Source organism: Ursus americanus, chromosome X, assembly GCF_024610735.1.
Source record: "Ursus americanus isolate L20-20 chromosome X, mUrsAme1.1.p, whole genome shotgun sequence".
In the NCBI taxonomy this organism is placed as follows: Eukaryota; Metazoa; Chordata; class Mammalia; order Carnivora; family Ursidae; genus Ursus; species Ursus americanus.
In genome coordinates, this window is record NC_142164.1 from 112,615,310 (window position 1) to 112,639,619 (window position 24,310).

At 40.3% G+C, this 24,310-nt stretch overlaps 1 protein-coding gene across 8 annotated transcripts in view; it reads right to left on the minus strand.

Moving 5' to 3' along the window:
* Nucleotides 1-24,310, minus strand: part of OFD1 (OFD1 centriole and centriolar satellite protein) — a 59,732-nt gene that overhangs the window by 25,125 nt on the left and 10,297 nt on the right. For 7 of the 8 annotated variants that reach the window (XR_015723284.1, XM_087859590.1, XM_087859588.1 and 4 more), the window contains exons 3-6: nt 19,179-19,379; nt 16,636-16,704; nt 16,521-16,548; nt 1,638-1,745 (exon numbers count right to left, since the gene is read on the minus strand). Coding sequence is in view for 7 of the 8 variants with exons in the window: in XM_087859590.1 (XP_087715716.1) it covers nt 1,638-1,745; nt 16,521-16,548; nt 16,636-16,704; nt 19,179-19,379 (406 nt within the window). In the remaining variant the exon portion in view is untranslated. Of the gene's footprint in view, nt 1-1,637; nt 1,746-16,520; nt 16,549-16,635; nt 16,705-19,178; nt 19,380-24,310 lie in introns of those variants that run through there. The other variant, XM_087859593.1, reaches the window with a different exon arrangement.

The following is a 24,310-nucleotide window of genomic DNA, read 5'->3' on the forward strand; positions in this document are numbered from 1 at the left end:
GGGAAAGTGTAGGGATCACCGCAATGGACTTTAAAACATCAAAAAATTAAGACAGATTAATGGATGGGACAGACAAGGGCTCAAGCAAGTATCACACAAATTTACTGGGAGAATCTAGGTATACGAGTGTTCGGTGTACAACTGCCTCAACCTTTCCGTATGTTAGAAAACTTTCATCCTCAAATGCCAGGGGCAAAGAAAGCAAAGAGTACAGTATAAGTCAGAAAACACTGGCATCTCTGCAGTCCCTAAGTGCCAAAGCAGAGAACGCTTTTAGTGGACTTTGGTTAAAGGTGACTTACATGTTCAAAACACTGACCTTAAAATAAAACAAGTATCACATATTTCAACTCCTCTGCTTTACAGGGAAGGAAAAAGTGCTGCATTCAGTTTAAGTGAGCCCTAGAGGGCTAAGCAACTACGTAACGGCGTAACTGGGACTGAGACTGATTGCCTCCCATTCTAGTGCTGTCTCCAGTAGACCCACAGCCCTCAAACCAACTGCAGATCAGAATCAACCATGTGGCAGCATGCAAACCTGGACCTAGAGGATGATCTCAGCCACAGAGAACACCAACACCCACCAAAGAGGATGCACAGAAAAAAAGGCTGGCAGGAGTACTGGCAGTGTTCATCTCTTTAGAGAACTTTAGACATAGTTTCCATTTACTTTTCTGTATTTTCCAAATGCTCTGTAATTGTGCTGTTTGATACGGGACTCTCTAGCTGCATGCAGCCACTGAGTAGATGAAATGTGACCATCTGAGCTGTCATGTGCTCTGAGTGTAAAACACACCAGATTTCGAAGACTGAACACAAATTTTATCTAAAATAATCTCATTAATGTTTTTTATATTGATTACATGTTGGAATATTTTGGTCATATTGGGTTAAATAAAATATATTAAAACAAATTCACCTGTGGGTTTTATTTTGTTTTTTACTATGGCCACTAGGCAATTAAAAATTACACATGTGGCTATATTATTGGGCAGCACTGCTCTAGAATAAGCATGTACCATGTTCCCAATGACATAAAACCTATGCCAAAATAAAGGCCTAGTTATACAGTGTAGCTTTTACAAATTATAGGCTTATCTTCTTACAGGTTAAAAGCACCATTACTCCTTAAGACTCAGGAAGGGTCATGAAATCAATCACATAAATTTAATTCTGCCCCAGGCTGTTTCCAAGTTGCTCTTCCTCTGGGGACCCCCATTTCCTCAACTATAAACTGAAGTGATACACCACTGACTTCTCTAGTTCTCTGCAATGCAGCTCGTCTAGGATTTTCTCACTTAGTGGCTGTAAAATAAAGTTAGATGAGATATAGGGAAGAACTTGCCAGTTAAAAGAGGCTGAATGCAACACACAAGGAAGAACATGGGTCTCTGGATTCCCCCGAGATTTGGAAAGTGCAGCCTTAGCGGTCACCAGGGGAGGGAGCAGTACTGGAGAGCGTTCTGGTCCCTTCCCTCAATGACACCAGAGGAAATGAATACTCCTGCCACCTCTGCCACCTGCAGGCTGCATCCCTCCCAGTCAAGGAACAAGCTCATAATACAGTAAATCAGGTCATTTCCATCATTTGAAGAGAAAACAGCACAATTAAAATTCTGAAAGAAGGCTGCAGTTACCAAGAGAGTCTTTGCTAGGAAATGCTGAACTTGTCTGAGTTTCCATATCACAGCTCGCTTTGGACTGATGATATTCCGCCAATTCTCTTAAAAACTGCATGAGAAAACCTAAAAGACAAAAAGTGTATAATATAGTTTCACTGCACAAATTTCTTTCATTTAACCATTGCTCACTGTTTATATAATCTTGGTTTTAAAACATTATCCTTTTTTTACATTCTGTATCTTTTAAGAATAATTTCTAAGGGAAGGCCTGTGCAAACACGACACAAAACCTAGAAGCAATAAGGATAAATATTTATCAATCCAACAGCATAAAAATCAGAAACCTATATGGCATGAAATGAAGTCAAAAGACAAGCGATACACTGGAAAAAAAATATTTGCAGCAATATGGAAACAGAGGACTAATTTTCATAATATCAAAGAGCTCTTACAATTCAGTAAGAAAAAAATGGAAAAATGGAATGAGACACAGACGAAGACTACACAAAAAAAATTTAAATGTCAAATGTGAACAAAATTACAAATAAATGCAAAATAATACAACAGAGAGACTGTATTTTCCCAGTAAGATTGCTAAGATTAAAAACACAGGCATATGGGACTTCTGCGAAGATGGCAGAGTAGGAAGATTCTAAACTCACCCCCTCCCACGGACATACCTAGGTAACAGCCACAGCAGAGCAACTAGCCCAGAAAACAAACCCAAAGACTAGTAGAACAGACATCCCCCAGTTAGTCGTAGAGAGGAGGCCACACTGGAAGGGGTAGGAGGGGCAGAGACACAGTTGGGAACCAAACTAATCACCAACTGGAAGGACACCACAAGCATGGAGAAGGGAGAAGGGCAGACCCCAGCCACACCCGGCACCCCAGGCAGGGGTGACCTGCACTGGAAAGATGAGTCCCCATATCACTTGGCTTTAAAAACCAGTGAAGCTTAACTGGGAGGTTTAACAATCAGCAGGGCTTCCCTCCAGGTACCTTAATAATCAGTAGGCTTAGCTCTGGGAGAGCTGGAGGGCAATATGAAACAGTGTCCACCCTTAAACAGCCAGCATAACAACCCCACATAGAAACAGCATAGAAGCAGCAGTTTGAAAAGCTCCTGGGGTATGCCTGGAAGGAGATTTACTTATTAATCTTAGAACCTGCACTGGAGGAGCAGAGATCTTCAGGAGACATCTCCAAGAACAAAAGAGCTGTCACGAGCCGTTTCTCCCCACACCCCCAAGTCTAGACAGACAGACACTTCTGGGAACAGCATAAACACCCCCTACCTACCTTACTACCACCACCCAGCTCCCGTGTTCTCCTGTGGATCTGCCCCATCCAACACCCAAGTGGCAGGAGTCCCTCCAAAGCAGCTCCCACCACGATAAACCCCATAAGCAACCACTACAAAGTGACTCCTGCCCCGGAGATAGAAGATAACCACACACACCAGTTCAACTCCAGCCCCAGCAAATGGACTCAGGGCAGACATCTGATCTGTCAGCCCCACCCACCAACCACCTCTCAGAGGGGAACACAAAGAAATAGCCCTGCAGGTCAGGCTCACTTCAGCCCCAGCAAACAGACTGGGGGCAGGCATCCGGTTGGACTGCAGACTCTGCCCACCAACAAAATCCTCCTAAGGGACAAGGCAGGGAGAGCATCCTGCAGATTGGTGAACCACAGCCCCAGGAAACAGGCTAAGAACAGGGATCTGGTCTGACTGCTGACACCACCCAACTACAATCCCATGGCAACTCCAGACTGGCCCTTTAACAGCTAAATGAAACGGAGAAAAGCAATATGCCTGATAAAGAATTCAAAGTAATGGGGGTGCCTGCATGGCTCAGCTGGTTAAGTGTCTGACTCCTGATCTCAGCTCATCTTGATCTCAGGTCATAGATTCAGTCCCTGTGGTTAGGGTCCATGCTGGGCATGGAGCCTACTTAAGCAAACAAACAAAAAGAATTCCAACTAATGGTAATAAAGATACTTGATGGACTTGAGTGGAGGATCTCAGTGAGACCTTCATCAAAGAGATAGAAAATACAGAAAAGAACCAATCAGAGATGAAGGACTCAACAACTGAAATTAAAAATACACTAGAAGGAATCAATAGCAGATTAGAGGAGACAGAAGAACGGATCAATGAGCTGGAAGCCAGAGTAATGGAAAGTTACCAAGACAAACACCAAAAAGAAAAAAGAATAATAAATAATAAGAATAGGTTAAGGTAACTCAGCAACACCATCAAGCATAATAACATTTGCATCAGAGGGATCCCAGAAGGAGAAGAGAGAAAAAAGGGGCAAAAAATTATTTGAAGACATAATAGCTGAAAACATCCCTAATCTAGGGAGGGAAAGAGAAATCCAGATCCAGGAGGCACAGAGAGCCCCTAACAAAATCAACTCAAGGAGGTCCGCGCCAAACCACATAATTACAATGGCAAAAAGTAGTGATGGAGAATTTTAAAAGCAGCAAACAGTTATATACAAGGGAACCCCCAAAAGGCTATACGCTGGTTTTTCAGCAGAAATTTTACAGGCCAGAAGAGGGTGGCAGGATATATTCGAAGAGATGAAAGAAAAAAAAAAAAAACCTGCAACCAATCATACTCTACCCAGCAAGGCTATCATTCAGTATAGGAGACATAGGTTCCCAGACAAAAGTTAAAGGAGTTCATTACCACTAAACCAGCCCTACAAGAAATGTCAAAGGGAGTTCCTGAATTTTAGGAAAAGGCCATAATCAGGAGTAAGAAAGTTAGGACAGGAAAAAATTTCACAGTTAAATAATAAAAGTAGATTAATCACTTACAAAACCAGCATGGAGGTTAAAGTACAAAAGCAGTAAAATCAATTATATCTGTAAAAATCAGTCAAGAGATTCACAAAATAAAAGGATGTAAGGTATGACATCATAATAACACAAAATGTATGGGGGGAGAGGAGTAAAAATTTAGTGCTTTTAGAACGGGTTCAAATTTAAGCAACCATCAACTTAATATACACAGATATATACATAAGATGTTAATATGAACCTAAATATAACAAATCAAAAACCAGTGATACGCCAAAAATAAGGAAAAAGGAATCCAAGTATATCACTAAAGAAAGCCAGCAAACTGTGAACATAGAGAGCAAGAAAAGAAAGGAACAGAGAACAAGCACACAACATGTAACAAAATGGCAATAAGTACATACCTACCAATAATCACTTTCAATGTAAATGGACTAAATGCTCCAATCAAAAGACATAGGGTGACTGAATGGACAAAAAAGCAAGACCCATCTACGGGGCGCCTGGGTGGCTCAGCTGCTTAAGTGTCTGACTCGGTTTTGGCTCAGGTCATGATTTCATGGGTCGTGGGATCGAGCCCCGCATCAGGCTCCTCACCCAACAGGGAGTCTGCTTGAAGATTCTCTCCCTCTGCCCATCCCCCCACTTGTATGTGCTCTCTCTTGCTCTCTCTAAATAAATAAATCTTTAAAAAAAGAAAGAAAGAAAAAAGCAAGACCCATCTACATGCTGCCCACAGGAGCATCACTTCAGACCTAAGCATATGTGCAGACCGGAAGTGAAGGAATGAAAACATTTATCACACAAATGGATAAGAAAAGCTGTGGTAGCAGTATGTATATTGGACAAAACAGACTTTAAAACAAAGACTGTAATAAGAGACAAGGGAGGACACTATAGAATCATAAAGGGAACGATCCAATAAGAAGATATAACAATTGTGGGGCACCGTGCTGGCTTAGTTGGTGGAGCATGCAACTCTTGATCTCTGAGTTGTGAGTTCAAGCTCCATGCTGGGTGTAGAGATTACTTAAAAATAAAATCTTAAAAGAAAAAAAAAAGATAGAAAAATGTAAATACTTATGCACCCAACACAGTAGCACCCAAATATATAAAACAGCTAATAACAAACATAATGGAAGTAATTGATTGTAATACAATAATAGTAAGGGAGTTTAACACCCCGCTTACATCAATGGACAGATCATCCAGACAGAAAATCAATAAGGAAACAGTGGCTTTGAAGGACATGCTGGACCAGATGGGGCAACAGATACATTCAAAAGGTTCCATCTGGGGTGCCTGGGTGGCGCAGTCAGTTGGGCATCTGCCTTCAACTCAGGTCATGATCCCAGGGTCCTGGGAGTGACCCCCTTGTGGGGCTCCCTGCTCAGCAGAGAGCCTGCTTCTGCCTCTCCCCCTGCTTGTACACTCTATCTCTCAAATAAATAAAATCTTTTAAAAAAAAAGGTTCCATCTTAAAACAGAATACACATTCTTTTCAAGTGCACAGTAAACATTCTCCAAAACAGATCACGTTAGGTCACAAAACAAGCCTCAAATTCAACAAGACTGAAGTCAGTCATACATCTTTTCCAACCACAACAGTATGCAACTAGAAACCAACCTCAAGAAAAAAATCTGGAAAGAACACAAATACACGAAGGCTAAATATCATGCTACTAAACAATGAATGGGTCAACCAAGAAATCAAAGAGCAAATCAAAAAATACATGGAGACAAAGGAAAATGAAAACACAATGGTCCAAAATCTTCAGGATGCGGCAAAAGCTGTTAAAGAGGCAAGATTTTAACAATGCAGGCTTATACCACAAAGCAAGAAAAATCTCAAATAAATATTGTAACCTTACACCTAAAAGAGCTAGAGAAAGAACAAAGCCTAAAGCCAGAAGGAAAAAAATTAAAAAGATTGGAGCAGAAATAAATGAAATAAAAGACTAAAAAAAAACAAAGAACAGATCAGTGAAACCAGGAGCTGGTTCTCTGAAACGATCAACTAATTGATAAACCTTTAACCAGACTCATAAAAAAGACTCAAATAAATAAAATCAGAAATGAAGGAGGAGAAATAACAACCAACACCATAGAAATGCAAAGGAGTATGAAAAGAATATCAGGGCGCCTGGGTGGCTCAGTCAGTTAAGCATCCAACTCTTGATTTCAGCTCAGGTCATGATCTTGGGGGCATGAGATCGAGCCCTGTGTTGGGCTCTGTGCTCAGTGAGGAGTCTGAGATTCTCTCTCTCCCTCTCTCACTGTTCCTCCCCCTGACTTGAGTGCACACACTCTTTCTAAAATCAAATCTTTTAAAAACATCTTTTTTAAAAATAAGAGAATATCACAAAAAAATTATATGCCAACAAACTGGACAACCAGGAAGAAATGGATCAATTCCTAGAAACATATAACCTTGAAAACTGAATCAGGAAGAAACAGGAAATCTGAATAGACCAATTACTAGCAATGAAAGTGAGTCAGTAATCAAAAACTCCCACCAAAAGAAGTTCAGAACCAGATGGCTTCACAGGTGAATTCTACCAAACATTTAAAGAGGAGTTAATACCTATTATTCTAAAACTATTCCTGGGGCGCCTGGGTGGTTCAGTCGGTTAAGAGTCTGCCTTAGGCTCAGGTCATGATCCTAGGGCCCTGGGATCGGGCCTCTCGTCGGGCTCCCTGCTCAGCGGGGAGCCTGCTTCTCCTTCTCCCTCTGGGCCTTCCCCTGCTGGTGCCCACTTGCTCTTTTTCACATAAATAGAATCTTTAAAAATAAATAAATAAAAATAAAACTACTCCCAAAAACAGAGGGGAAGGAAAGATTCCAAATTCATTCTACAAAGCCAGAATTACAGATACCAAAATCAGATAAAGACACTACCAAAAACAAAACAAAAACCAAACAAACAAAAAGCCCCAAAAAACTACAGGCCAGTATCTCTGATGAACATAGACACAAAAATCCTCAACAAAATATTGGCAAATCTGGGGCGCCGGGGTGGCTCAGTTGTTAGGCGTCTGCCTTCGGCTCAGGGCGTGATCCCGGCGTTATGGGATCGAGTCCCACATCAAGCTCTTGCACTGTGAGCCTGCTTCTTCCTCTCCCACTTCCCCTGCTTGTGTTCCCTCTCTCTCTGTCTCTCTCTCTGTCAAATAAATAAATAAAATCTTAAAAAAATATATTGGCAAATCAAATCCAACAATACATTACAAGAATTATTCACCATGATCAAGTGGGATTTATTCCATGGATACAAGTGTGATACAAATATCTGCAAATCAAACAAGGTGATATATCACATTAATAATGGAAAAGATAAAAACCATATGCTCATCTCAATAGATGAAGAAAAAGCATTTAACAATGTACAACATCCACTCATGATAAAAACTCTCAACAAAGTAGGTCTATTTTTTTAAATTAAACCAATGGCATTTACAATTGCCCCAAAAATAAAATACCTAGAAGCAAACTTAATATAGCTGAAAGACCTATACTATGAAATCATAAAACACTGATGAAAGAAACTGAAGACGATATGAACGGAAAGGTATTTCGTGCTCATGGATTGAGAGAACCAGTATTGTTAAAAGGTCCATACTACCCAAAGCAATCTACAGATTCAATGCAATCTCTATCAAAACACCAAAAGCATTTTTCACAGAACTAGAATAATACTAAAATTTGTATGGAACCACAAAAGACCCCCAAATAGCCAAAACAACCTTGAGAAAGAAGAACAAAGTGGGAGGTATCACAATCCCAGATTGCAAGATATACCACAAAGCTGTAGTAATCAAAACAGTATGCTACTGGCACAACATCAGACACACAGATCAATGGAACAGAAGAGTCCAGAAATAAACCCATGCTTATATGGCCAATTAAGTGTGAACACTACAACAACAATTATGTGTGAACTCCTACAACAAAGGAGGCAAGAATATACAATGGGGAAAAAACAGTCTCTTCAACAAATGATCTTGTGCAAACTGGACAACCACACGCAAAACAATGAAACTGGACTGCTATCTTACACCATACACAAAAATAAACTCAAAATGGATTAAAGTCCTAAATGTGAGACCTGAAACCATAAAATTACTGGAAGAAAACATGGGCAGTAATATCTCTGCCATCAACCGTAGAAACATTTTTCCAGACAGGTCTTCTCAGGCAAAGGAAACAAAAGCAAAACTAAGCCATTAGGACCACACCAAAATAATGAGCTTCTGCACAGCAAAGGAAACCATCAACAAAACAAAAAGGCAACCTACTGAACGGCAGAAAATACTTGCAAATGATATATCCAATAAGGGATTAATATCCCAAAAATAAAGGACTTATACAATTCAACACAATAAAACAATCCAATAAATAAATGGGCAGAGGACCTGAATACACATTTTTCCAAAACCATCCAGATGGCCAACAGACACATGAAAAGAGGCTCAACATCATTCATTATCAAGGAAATGTAAATCAAAGCCACACTGAGAAATCACCTCACGCCTGTTAGAATGGCTAAAATCAACAATGCAAGAAACAAAAGGAACCCTAGTGCACTGTTGGTGGGAATGCAAACTGGTGCAGCCACTGTGGAAAATAGTATGGAGGTTCCTCAAAAAATTAAAAATAGAAATACCACATGATCCAGTAATTCCAGTACTGGGTATTTACCCAAGGCATATGAAAACACTAATCTGAAAAGATATATGCATCCTTATGTTTATTGCAGCATTATTTACAATAGGTGAGATATGGAAACAACTCAAGCGTCTGTCAATAGATGAATGGATAAAGAAGATGGGGTATATATACACACAAGTTATTGGATTCACACATACACTGGAATTATCACACACACACACTGGAATTACCATCCAACCATAAAAAAGAATGAAATCTTGCCATTTGCAATAACATGGGTGGAAGTAGAGGGTATAACGCTAAAGGAAATGTCAGAGAAACTCATGACTTCACTCGCATGTGGACTTTAAGAAATAAATGGAGAAACAAAGGAAAGAGACTCTCAGATACAGAGAACTGATGGTTGCCAGAGAGGAGGTGGGTGGGGAGATGAGTGAAATAGATAAAGGGGATTAAGAGTATATTTGTTGCGTGTTGCAATCAGTACCGAGAAATATATAGAATTGTTGAATCACTACACTGTACACCTGAAACTAATATAACACTGTATTAATTATACTTGAATAAAAAATAACAGTATACGCATGCAATGGAATAATACATAGCAATTAATATGAACAAACCAATGCTAAAATAGTATGAATCAATGTCATAATGCTGAAAGAAGCCATACTCAAAATAAGATATATTGTAGGATTCCATGTATATAAAGTGTAAAAACAGGCATTAATAATCTATGGCGCTATATATCAGAATAGCAGTTAAGATTGGGTAACAGGGAAAGCGTAGTGATTGGGAAGGATACAGGGGGGGCTTCTGGGATACGTTCTATTTCTTATGTGGGAGGTATTTCCTGGGTACATTTATTTTTTGATGGTTTACCAAGCTATATTTATAATACCTGCATTTTGTATTATCCATTTTTATTGAAAAATATGTATATACAACAATGTTCATGATTGCATTGTCCATAATGCTATCAGATTCATCAATTGTAGCATTAAATTAACTGGGGCACAACCATAAAAAAAAAAAATACAGGAATACCTTAGCGATCCTGTGATTTTGGTTCCAGACCAGTGCAATACAATGAGTATCACAATAAATCAAGTCTAATGAAGGTTTCCCAGCACGTATATAAAAGTAATGTTTCCACTATACCCGAGCCTACTAAGCAATAGCATTATGTCTAAAACAAGCAACATACATATCTTAATTTAAAAATATTGCTAAAAGATACTAGCCATCATTTGAGCTTTCCGCCAGTCATAACCTTGCTGGTGGTAGGTCTTGCCTTGGTGTTGATGGCTGATAACTAACCAGGGTGGTGGTTGGCGGAGGTGGGGTGGCTATGGCCAACAACAGGACAACAATGAAGCCTGCCACATTGACCCTTCCTTTCATAATTTCTCTGTAGCACATGATTTACTCAAAATAGAACCTCTTTCAGAACTGGAGTCAATCCTCTCAAACCTTGCCACTACGTTTATGTAATAATCTAAATCCTTTGTTGTCATTTCAACAACCTTCAAAGCATCTTCACCAATAGATTCCATCTCAAGAAACCACTTCCTCTGTTCATCCATAAGAAGCAACTCATCCGTTCAAGTTTGATCCTGAGAATGCAGTGATTCAGTCACATCTTCAGGCTCCAATTCTGGTTGTCTTGCTATTTCCACCACATTTGCAGTGACTTCCCCCATTGAACTCTTGAACCTCTCAAAGTCATCCATGAGGGTTGAAGTCAACTTCTTCCAAACAGGGGAATGGGGAAATAGACATGGCTCATTTTGTCAGGGTTAGTGTGTTCTCAAATGCACATGCCCTTTGACCTCATCATTCCACTTCTGTAAGTCTACACTGCTATTATTTCCAGAGGGACACAATGGGTGTACTCTATACACCGATTGCCTCCAATGGCAAAACAATAAAACAATGAAATCTCCACCAATGGGGGTTAAATAACATTCTTTAAGAATAATTAGTCTGAATAGACAGATATATTAGTGAATAAAGCAAATTGCAAAACAGTATAATTATGATCCCATTTATGATTATACATGTGTTTTAATCACACACACATTCACATTCATAAACGAAATTCTGGTAGGATAAACAAATTATTCATTCAAGGTATCAGTGGAAAGGGAGATCAGAGAATACAGGCAGCAATTTCTACTTTTCTTTCACTTTATACTTTTCTGAATAGTTTGAAGCTTTTTTTTTTTTTAAACCATGAGTATAAATTTAGAAGTTTTTAGTTTCTTAAAACAGTTGGAAGGACTTGGCTTCTGCATCAGCCAAGTTAAAGGCCTTTTTGTTTTTTCCCTTTTCTGAAGATTTTAAAATCTACTGTTTCTCACTTCCTCTAATGTGATCTACACCCTGTTCTTTCATATTCATTGCTTGCGATTCCTCTTTGGCTCATCCACTGATCTTCTCTTGACGTTTTTCCCCTAGTCCGGCTGTTCTCTCCTCACACCTTCCTGCTACTGCTATGCTCAGGCATGTCTGCTCTGCCTTTATAGAAAAGGTGGACATATTGCATGCAGAAATTTTCTTTGAGATCCTGCAGTAGATAATCTTTCGAGATGCGCTCCTCCCCCTCACTCATTCTAGGTGAAGAATAGTCACCTTTTCCCAGTTCTGTAGTACTATTCACAGGCCCCTAATTAGTTCACTTCTTCACCCCCCCTTCCCCATATATATACCCCCTCTAAGAAGGAATTCTCTCGTCTCATTTATTCAAGCATTTATTTACAGTGGTATGGACTCATGGGTATTTTATACATTGTATTTCAATTTCTGTGTGATTATGTAACATTTTATATAATCTACTATTTTATTTTGTTGCTCCATTTGTTCTAGCTTTGGCCTTTGGAAGCTCTTTCACAGTGGATTTTTTTTTTTTTAATTAAGCATTTCCTTTCCTCTGGCACTGTAAAAGACTCCATGCCCATCCTGTACATTCTCTGCCCCAGTCCTGGAATGAGCCATTGTTCCAGGCAGCCTTCGTTCCTATTACTACAGAACGGTATTGGAAACCAAATCTTAGTGTTCCAAACCGGGCACTAGGTTTTTCCATGGCTACTGGGGTGTCATTGCTTCTAGGCCCTCTCAGCCTGCAGAACAAGGAAATTTGTGTTCCACTAACCTGTGTAGATACATATTTATAAATACCTCTATATATCCTCTGCATCTATATTAAGCTAAACCTGAGCTTACTGAGGTCTCCAAAAAATCCATTACCACACGGACCATTCTAGCCTCTTCTCCTTATTGATCTGTGAAATTGAGCTCTAACAGTGAGAAACCCGGCTCTCACCCTCTATTATCCATTTAATTAATTGTTCAGTTCCAGCATACATGCACAATGGTTGTTAACCAGTACCCCCATGAGAAGTAACTATCACCCCAAATACAGTGCCTATGAACAGTTTCATTTGCTTTTAGCCTTACAGTCTTCATTTCCAAAGTTGGTCAAGCTCAGCATCTTTTTTTCCCCATCCCCTCCAGTGAGGTTATTCGATGGTTTTATCAGTCTGCAGTCCATCCTGGGATCACCTGACCTCCTAAATTTGCATTTATTAAGGTTCACCCTTTGCACTATAAACCTCTACAGGCTTTGACCAATATCTAGTGCTATATATCCTACCATTACTGTATCATACAAAAAACCTTCATGACCCTAAAAAATTCCCTATGCTTCACCTATTCAACCTCCTACAACCCTTCCCTCCAAATCCCTGGGAACCACCAATCCACTTACCAGCTCTATAGTTTTGTTTTTGTAACTTTTTTTTTTAAGACCTTATTTGACAGAGAGAGAGCACAAGCAGAGGGGAGGAGCAGAGGGAGAGGGAGAAACAGACTCCCCACTGAACAGGGAGCCTGATGCAGGGCTCGATCCCCCACGACCCTGACATCATGACCTGAGCCAAAACCAAGAGTCAGACGCTTAACCAACCGCACCACCCAAGCATCCCAGATTTTATTTTTGCATGGATTGACAATTCTTTCCTTTTAGTCAAGTAGTATTCCATTGTCTGGATGTACCACAGCTTGTTTATCCATTCACCTATTCAAAGACGTTCTGGTTGCTCCCAATTTCTGGCAATTATGATAAAGCTGCTACAAACATTTACGTCTGGGTATCTATGTGGACCTAAGTTTTCCAATCAGTTCGGTAAATAACTAGGAGCACCACTGTCACATGGTATAAGACTATGTTTAGCTCTGTGAGAAACTACCCATCTCCCAAAGTAGCTGTACCATTCTGCATTCACACTATCAATGAATGGGAGTTCCTGTTGCTCCACATCCTCACCAACATTTGATGTTGTAAGTAGCCTGGACTTCTGCCATTCTAACAGGGGTACGGGGAGATCTCTTTGTTGTTCTAATTTGCATTGCCCTAATAACAACTGCCACTGAACATCTTTTTGTATGCTTATTTGCCATCTCTAGATCTTCTTTGGTGACACGTCTGTTCAGATCCTTTACCCGTTTGTTAACTAGGTTGTCCCTTTCAGAGTTCTTTGTGTATTTTTAATGCAAGTCTTTTAGGAGATGTGTCCTTTGCAAATATTTTCTACCAGTCTGGGACTTGTCTTTTCATTCTCAGTGTCTTTCAGAGCAGATATTTTTCATTTTAATAAAGTCTAACTGGTCAATTCTTTTCTTTCATATATGCTTTTAGTGTTCTATCTCATCACCAAACGGAAGGTCACATACATGTTTTAATGTTTTCTTACATAAGTTTTATAGTTTGATATTTAAAATTAGATTTACAGGGGCGCCTGGGTGGCACAGCAGTTAAGCATCTGCCTTCGGCTCAGGGCGTGATCCCAGCGTTCTGGGATCGAGCCCCACATCAGGCTCTTCTGCTATGAGCCTGCTTCTTCCTCTCCCACTCCCCCTGCTTGTGTTCCCTCTCTCGCTGGCTGTCTCTATCTCTGTCGAATAAATAAATAAAATCTTAAAAAAAAAAAAAAAAGAATGAAACAGTTGAATTGGCTAATAATATCATTAAAAAAAAAATAAAATAAAATAAAATTAGATTTACAGTTTATTCTGATTTAATTCTTATGTAAGGTGTAAGGTCTGTGTCTAGGTTCAGTTTTGTGTATGAGTGTCCAATTGTCCCAGCATCACGTGTGGAAAAGACCATCCTTCCTCCCTTGAACTACCTTCACCCTTTATCAAAAATCAGTTGAGTATACGGTTGACCCTTGAACAACACAGGTTTTATATGGGGATTTTTTCAATCAATATAGGACAGTACTGTAACGTACTTTTTGTTTTGATTCGTAAGGACATGCTCTTCTCCGGCTTACTTTGAGAGTATGGTATATAATACATTTAACACACAAAATATGCGTTGACAGTTTATGTTATCAGTAAGGCTTCCAGTCAACATCAGGCTGTTAGTTTTGGGGGAGTCAACAATTCTACGTGGATTTTGGACTGTGCAGCAGCCGTGGTGGGGCTTTCTACCTTTCCACCCCTAACCCCCGTGTTGTTCAAGGGTCAACTGTATTGTGTAGACTGATTTCTGGGCTCGCTGTTCTGTCCCACTGATAGATGTAGCTATTCTTTTACCCACCACAGGTAAGGATATTAAGTTCCAGAAAACAAAGAGCCAATGTCCAAATTTTCTGCCCTCATCCAAATTCTCTGCACAGCTTTTTTCTTGGCATTATTACCTCTGAAAAGTTAGGGGTGGAAAGGATGAGTAAGTGTAATCTAGGGGGAAAGTACTATGGCCATTCAACAACCCAGCATCCTCGAATACAGACAGAGTTAAGATAAAACTATAGGTCTCTGTTAGGGCAAAAGCAACAGTTAGGCACAAAATATTTTCCTACATGTTTTCTGATGTTCTAAATTTCTTAATTGGAAGCCACAAATTCTTAAAATTATTTCATTTTAACAATAGCTATTTTAGTGTCAGCAAAGAGTTCTACCCAAATTTTGCCATGAGGATGCCTGACGTGTCTGCTATGCATAGTTTTTCTGAATTTCAGAACTTATACTAGAATGCTGGGTGAAGCTGGTAAGAGCTGTTAACCACATGTCTTTCTGAACCAGAAGCATTTAAACAGAGTGTGCAGAGGTGAAAAATTATTTTTAAAGAGGATATGAAATACCTATCATAAGTGGATTATTTCTTAATATCCCTTTAGTCTCCGAGTTTCCTTCTGAAAGAACAGTACCATAACCACTATTCACATGTGCCTATTTAAATTTAAGATTCAGTTCTTCAGTTACATCAGCCACACTTCAAATGTTTAATAGCCACACACGGCTAGCAGCCACCATATCAGATAGCACAGACATGGACATCCCCATCATTACAGGAAATTTACATTAGATAGCACCGTCTTGGAATACTGAATGTAGGATCATTTACCATCCTGAAGTTCAGTATGGATGACCTGCTTCGCAAACACTCCAGAATGCCTTGTGATCTGATTTACTCATCCTCTGCTAACATTACTCCCAAGACGCTAGGCAATTAAGTCACAAACTACTGGTTGGCAGAAACTAAGTACTCAAATGTTTGCTGAATGTTAAGTTCTGAATGAATGCCCTACTGGGAATGGTAGCAATACTGGCAACAGACAAAATCCAGGAACACACCAACACAAAAGGGCCACCACATAATGTTACAGATTATTTAAAATAGACCTAAAGGATGTGCATTACAGGCAAGTTACCAGCTTAAGTTCATGCTACAAAGTCCATGGTCCGGCATGTTATGGACTCTATGAAGGTTTTATCAAGGCCAAGATTAAAGCAATTTATCAGGCTCATATAAACACTTAATAAAAAATATATATGCAACACTTATCACTGACCAGATACTTCATTCTTTAATTAAATATTAATAATCTATTAACTGTACTTGAGGGGGAGATCTAGGCCACCAAGAAACCTAGCCTTAAAATTGTTAGTTTGTGTGGGTGGAAATGTTCCCAACAGTGGGCATCTTTATAAAATGTAGCTTTCACATAATTTCTAGGGTTCTATCAACTTCTGTCTATAGTTTTTTTGAGTATCTAAGAGCAATTAAGAAGAGTGAAATTTGGGGAAGTGAGCTACATTTGCCAAAATAGATGCATAGTTCTGTTTATTTAAAAGGTAAGGTATTGGGGCGCCTGGCTGGCTCAGTGGAGCATGTGACGCCTGATCTTAGGGTCATGAGTTCAAGCTCCATGTTGGGTGTAGAGATTACTTAAATAAAATCTTTTTTTAGAAATTAGATAAAACAGTAAGGTACTGTCACAGCATGGAAACTCAAATTCATATTAAATTCCCTACTCATACCCCTCAAAATTATTACTTTCATAGGTTTACAGGAAAAAGTACACGACAAAAATGTTGCTATTTTCTACAAAGATGAAGGCTCCTACCTTTGTTTTCTTTATCAAATCCTGAAATCTGTTAAAAGAAAATATTTTATCTTTATTCAACTGTTCAGTTACAATTAACAGACCAAAGCAGGTTATAAAAATTAAACAATCCTACCAGTGATTTGTAGAGACTGGATTCAGGGTTGATTTTAATGAGTTGTAAGAGATCTTGCATAGTAAATACCTTAAGGAAAAGAAAAGTGAGACATGTTTTTACATCAATGTATAAATGATAAACTAGGACATTTCTGAAGACTAAGAATCACACTGCAGATTAAAATAGAAAATATTATAACCATGCTAAAAATATAAAATTGAAGCACTTTCTTATACTACCAATAACAAACATATTAAAATCACAAGGATAAACTATTTTTCTTGATCACATAATTAACCTCCAAATATTTCACACTGTAAATAATAGGTCTAATATGTCTAAATGGTTAATGCCTATGGATTACAAACACTCAAATAGCTGATGAACCAGTGAATACATGTGTGAATTTCAGGGTCTTTCAACTGCAATAAAGTTTTTAAAGTACTATTGCTTAAAATACAAATAAAGTTTTACTGTCTTTTCCACAATGAATAACTAAAGCATACCTAAAATAGTCTTAAACATTTTGGGTGGCTTTTTTTTTTTTTTAAGATTTTATTTATTTACTTGAGAGAGAAAGAAGGGGGGGAGGGAGGGGGGGGAGAGAGAGAGAGAGAGAGAGAGAGAGAATGCTCAAGCAAGCAGGGTGAGGGGCAGAGGGATAAGCAGACTCCCCACTCAGCAGGGAGCCCGATGTGGGGGCCCGATCCTGGGACTCCAGCATCATGACCTGAGCCAAAGGCAGATGCCTAACCAACTGAGCTACCCAGGTACCCCTTGGGTGGCTATTCTTAATACATATTTCTACTACAGTACTTATCATTCACTACGTCTACCCTGAGAACATGGATAGGTTTTCAAGTGGTTTTCCTTTACAGAAAATATTCTGCACAGCATTTTAGAGTAGAAACCTTTAAGTATGTGAACTGGATTAACTACTGCTTTAACAACTATGTAACTGACAATTACTCATGCAATAAGCAAAATTGTGAAACATAATTAGAAACTTAGGGGTGCCTGGCTGGCTCAGTCGGTAGAACATGTGACTCTTGATCTTGAGGTCCACCTCACATTGGGCTTAGAGCTTACTTTAAACAAAAAAACAAACAACAACAAAACTGATGGACCAAACAAGAACTCCTAATGTTGATAAGTAAAATTTAGTTGTTAATAAATAAATACAGCATATTTGAATTTTCAAATACTAACACTGTTCTTATTTTCTTAAAACATATGAATATGAAACTTTTAGTCAATTACAGATAAGATAAAGAATAAAAAGAGACAACACCAAGAGTTAAACTATGGGCTTTAGGGGTGCCTAGGTGGCTCAGGTGGTTAAGCATCTGCCTTCGGCTCAGGTCATGGTCCCAGGGGCCTGGGATTGAGCCCCGTGTCTGGCTCCCTGCTGAGCAGGGAGTCTGCTTCTCCCCCTGCCCCTCCCCCTGCTCCTGCTCTCTCTTGCTCTCAAATCTTTTAAAAAATAAATAAGCCATGGACTTTAGGTGACAAGATGTGACAATGTAGATTCTATGGCAAAAATATATATAATGCGGGCACCTAGGTGGTTCAGTTGGTTAAGCATCTGACTCTTGATTTTGGCTCAGGTCATGATCCCAGGGTCGTGAGATCGAGTCCTGCTGCGGGCTCTACAATGGGCATGGAGCCTGCTTAAGATGCTCTCTCTTCATCTTTCTGCCTCTCCCTGCCTCCTTAAGAAAATAAATAAGTAAATTTAAAAATCAAGTATATAACAAAACATGTTGCTAGTAGGGGAGGCTATGCATGTGTGGGAGCAGGGAGCATATGGGATATCCTCCTTTCTGCTCAATTTTGCTCTGAACCTCAACTGCTCTAAAAAATTAAGTCTATTAAAAAAAATAGACAAAGTCTGCTGTATCAGCCTTTAAAATAATCAAGTGTGACTGGATTTCTCCACCATTACTGTTAAAGTAATTAGAAAATTGGTAAAAACAGGTGTTTTAGTATTTGAGAATTCCATAGATTTTTAACAACTACTATATCCCTCACTTCTCTTGTGTAATCCTAAGGAACAGAACTATCTGAAGAGACTTGAACACAGTAAGAACACCACATTTTAGAGATCTAGATTTACGGCCCTCATTGATATTTACAAATCATGTGACCTTGAGCAAAGTACTTCACCTCTTCAGAGGCTGGTTCCTCATCTGTAATACAGGTAACACCTGCAGTGTGACTAGTACAGGGACAATCTTACAACAGACATTCAACATAAATGGCAACTGTGAGTCTTAGTAGACTCCACAGAACGGGAGGTCAATTTCAGCTCCAAAACAGTGATTCTACACATCACAATTTTAACCAAAGACTAATCAGGATTCCAAGGAATTGATAACAATAAACAATCAACTTTAGTACTTCTGCTTTGTTACGTGATAGCATATATGAGGTGAATTCGAAGACGAATGGGAAACGGACCTCGCTAGCCAAGGACTACTGCGCTATTATGCAGCATTTACTGTTAGCTCAGAAAGAAGCTGTTAATAGAAAATTCAAAAGCAAAAAAGGAAAGACTTTACCTTTTCTTTGGCCAAACCACTTTCCGAAAAGAAAACAGAGAGTGAATACTCGTAGCCACATCTTTGTAAGTGATCGGCCACTAGAGAGTTAGAAGCGCCTATTAAAAGGGCACTCCCCTCCACTGAAATGGACCGGGGCTGCAGTTCTCCGCTCAACACAGGGTGCATCAATTCGTGAATTAGCTGCTTTCGGAGCTGTGTCTAGCTCAAAAAAACAAACAAAAATGAAAAAAAGGGAAAAAATTTTCAGCAGGATTGTTTCACTGGAGATACACAGATTTGTCACATGAATTAGCATCCTTATTTCCAGAATGGTTCTGGATCCATGACCAAAAGTTAGGAACCATTCATTCCCTAGATAACCTTGTGACACAAGTAGCCATGGAATTTTGGAAAAAGAAACTTGCTTTCACCAACTTCCAAGTTAACTTGTGGTCAGCCAGAACGCATGTATGCTCTAACTTCACTTCCACACGAGCCCATCTCAGCAGCTTTTCATCAAGGTATCAAGTGCAGGACACAATTCTGCCCCTTGCTCACCTCTCTGTGGACTATTGAAGGATACGAAAATATTGGGCATATTGATCAAAACAAAACTGGGTTCCCAAAAGGGAAATCACATATGCAAGAGAGAAATCAATACACCCAAAAATGTATTAAGATGTCCTTTTGCATACAGTATTTACATAAGACACTGAAATATAAGAATTTTCTCACATCTTCTAAGTGAGAAAATTACAGTTCAAAGTGGGTCATTTTCTCAAGGTTGTAACACTAGCATTATTCACCTGGTTTTTAACAAAATTCCCCAAATTACTCAGACTACTGGGTATTTGTTCCAGTCTATTTTGCAGATCATCTGGAAACATACAACTGGGCTGAGCTTAAGAGTGCACTGCCTGGATTCATGGGGTTCAGCAGTAAATGATATCTAATGAATTCATATTAATAGAACAAGCAAGAAACAATGGAGTTCTTGTTATACTTCTATCTTCTATCCTTTAGCTCAAGAGTAGGACAGTATATAATTACCAGTATAGAACAGGCCTTAGTATATGTCTGAAGTCCTACACTTAAAAAAAAAAAAAAAAAGAAAGAAAGAAAAACGGCATTTATACTGAACAGAATATGCATGTCCTGCCTCATCTAGTACAGTTCAGTAACTGAAATAAAACGAGAGAAATTATAGCATTCTCCACCAGTAAAATTTAGAGGTGATTTAATTAAATTTGTACAACTAAATATATTTAGATCCCACTGAATACAATGACTTATGGTGTCTTGCAAACAAATACTGAAACAGGATAAGATTTAGAGGAGTGATAGAAGCAGAAAGGAAAGTAAGGGTGGGGGGGGAGGAAGCAAGCAAGCAAAGGACCTTACAGATGAATCCCCAGCTCAACAAATATAAAAAGCAAGCCATCCAGCACTTGCTGGAAGGAATCCCACAACTGGCTGGGGGCTCTCCGGCAGCCAACGTAAAGAGGGAAAACTATTCAGAATTAATGTTCCTAAAATAGAAACAAGTACAATTATTGTGGGTGGGGAGGGGAACTGGGAGGAAAGAGACTTGTACATCCTCAGCACAACTCTCAGAAATTAAGAGTAGACTCAAAATAAGGACAAAGACTTGATAAACTCCATTTAATAGATACTGGACTTTGTACTTCACCAGACATTCTTTTCAAACACCCAAATAGAAGGTTAATTAGGCCATTAAAAAATTTAATGAATTTTAAAAATTAAAACTCACTCAGGCCATCGTCACCGAATTGAGAAAACAAAAATTAGCTCAGACTTAGTAAGTAAAAATCTGTCCTGCCACTGGCAAAGCTGGAGTAACAGAACTGAACAGCCAGCTGCACAAAGGAAATATTTCTCTATAAGATACACATTTGTAAAGTGAACAAAGCTGGCACAATCCTGATACCAAACCCAAACAAGGACAGCTTAAGAAGGATAAGGATACATCAGTGGGGGGAGGAGTTAAGATGGCGGAGGAGTAGGGGACCCCTTTTTCAGCCGGTCCCGAGTCGAGCTGGATAGGTACCAGACCAGCCTGAACAACCACGGAACCAGCCTGAGACGCAGGAAGACGCATCTGGATCTCTACAAATGAACATCTCCAGCGCTGAGTATTGAGGTACGAAGCGGGGAGCCATGAAACCGTGCACAGATATCGGAAGATAAACGGAAGGGGGAGGGAGCCGCCGCGTTCGGGCGCCGGGAACCGGTAGCCACTTGCACGGGAGAGCGGGCGGGCTCGTGGACGGCACCCGCAAAACAGCAGACTGAGACCGTGAGCCGGGTGCGCGCGCCACCAGGCATCTCGCGGAACCCCGGAATCCCGGTGCGCTCACTGGATCCAGACTGAGACCGGGAGCTCCGGGAGCGCGCGGGGCGGCTGGCGGCTGGCGGCGTTAGAAACACAAAGGACAGAGACGCGCCGGCCCTGGAAGTGAGGGCTGGGACGCCGGGTGTGGGGCGCACATCCCGGGACGCTGCAGGGTTGAGCAGCACCAACAGTAACAGAGTTAAAGTGGCCAGAACATCAGTGGAGAACGGGCCGCAATCCCTCTGTTCTGTGACAGAGGCTGAGATTCGGCCGCTGCTGCTCTGACTCTCAGAAGAGGCACAGCAAACCGCCAGGGAAAGCCGCCAGAGAACAAAAGCCTGGAAACACCGGCTCAGGGAGTGCCCATCCCCATCCCCCCTCGCAGGGGACACGGAGACTCTACCCAAACAGGGCTGCCTGAGTATCGGCGCGGCAGGCCCCTCCCCCAGAAGGCAGGCTGAAAAATCAAGAAGCCCACAACCCGGGCACCTGGGTGGCGCAGCCATTGAGCGCCTGTCTTCGGCTTAGGGCGTGATCCCAGCGTTCCGGAAAGGAGTCCCTCATCGGGCTCCTCCGCTGGGAGCCTGCTTCTTCCTCTCCCACTCCCCTGCTTCTGTTCCCTCTCTCGCTGGTTGGCTCTCTCCCACAAAAATAAATAAAATCTTTAAAGAAGAAGCCCACATCCCTAAGATTCCTATAAAACAAGGGGTGCGGCCTGGGACCCAGTCAATAATTTGGGCTCTGGACAACCCCGCAACCTCTCCTCATCAGAATGACAAGAAGGAGAAGCCCCCCCAGCAAAGAAAAGACAGTGAGTCTGTGGCCTCTGCCACAGAAATAATGGATATGGATGTAACCAAATTATCAGAAATGGAATTCAGAGTAACGATGATCAAAATGATGAGAATTGAAAAAACTATTAACGAAAAGGTTACTGAGAATATAGAATCCCTAAGGACAGAAATGAGAGCGAATCTGACAGAAATTAAAAATTCTATGAGCCAAATGCAGGCAAAACTAGAGGCTCTGACGGCCAGGGTCACCAAAGCAGAGGAACGGGTTAGTGAATTGGAGGATGGGTTAATAGAGGAAAAAACGAAAATAGAAGCTGGTCTTTAAAAAATCCACGCCCACGAATGTAGGTTACAGGAGATTACTGACTCAGTGAAACGATCCAATGTCAGAATCAACGGCATCCCCGAGGGGGTGGAGAAAAACAGAGGTCTAGAAGAGATATTTGAACAAATTGTAGCTGAAAACTTCCCTAATCTAGCAAGGGAAACAAACATTCGTGTCCAAGAGCCAGAGAGGACCCCTCCCAAGCTCAACCACGACAAACCTACGCCACGTCACGTCATAGTGCATTTCGCAAATATTAGATCCAAGGATACAGTATTGAAAGCAGCCAGGGCAAAGAAATTTCTCACGTACCAAGGCAAAGGCATCAGAATTACGTCAGACCTGTCTACACAGACCTGGAATGAGAGAAAGGGTTGGGGGGGCATTTTTAAAGCTCTTTCAGAGAAAAACATGCAGCCAAGGATCCTTTATCCAGCAAGGCTGTCATTCAGAATTGATGGAGAAATAAAGACATTCCAAAATCGCCAGTCATTAACCAATTTCGTAACCACGAAACCAGCCCTACAGGAGATATTACGGGGGGTTCTATAAAAGTAAAAAGGCACCAAGAGTGATACAGAACAGAAAGTCACAACCGATACAAACAAAGACTTTACTGGCAACATGGCATCATTAAAATCATATCTCTCAGTACTCAGTCTTAATGTGAATGGTTTGAACCATCCCATAAAACACCACAGGGTTGCAGATTGGATAAAAAGAAATGACCCATCCATTTGCTGTCTACAAGAGACTCATTTTGAACCCAAAGATGCATTCAGACTGAGAGTAAGGGGATGGAGTACCATCTTTCACGCAAATGGACCTCAAAAGAAAGCTGGGGTAGCAATTCTCATATCAGATAGATTGGATTTTAAATTAGAGACTATAGTTAGAGACGCAGAAGGGCACTATATTATTCTTAAGGGAAGTATTCAACAAGTGGATATGACAATTATAAATATATATGCCCCCAACAGGGGAGCAGCAAGATACACAAGCCAACTCTTAACCAGAATAAAGAGACATATAGATAAAAATACATTAATAGTAGGGGACCTCAACACTCCACTCTCAGAAATAGACAGAACACCCTGGCAAAGACTAAGAATCAAAAGCTTTGAATGCCATACTCGACGAGTTGGACCTCATAGATATATATAGAACACTACACCCCAGAACCAAAGAATACTCATTCTATTCTAATGCCCATGGAACATTCTCAAGAATAGACCATGTTCTGGGACACAAAACAGGTCTCAGCCGATACCAAAAGATTGAAATTATCCCCTGTATATTCTCAGACCACAACGCTCTGAAATTGGAACTCAACCACAAGGAAAAATTTGGAAGAAACTCAAACACTTGGAGACTAAGAACCATCCTGCTCAGGAATGACTCGATAGACCAGGAAATCAAAAATCAAATTAAACAATTTATGGAGACCAACGAGAATGAAAACACAACGGTCCAAAACCTATGGGATACTGCAAAGGCAGTCCTAAGGGGGAAATACATAGCCATCCAAGCCTCACTCAAAAGAATAGAAAAATCTAAAATGCAGTTTTTATATTCTCACCTCAAGAAGCTGGAACAGCAACAAGGGACAGGCCTAATCCACTCACGAGGAAGCAGTTGACCAAGATGAGAGCAGAAATCAATGAATTAGAAACCAGAA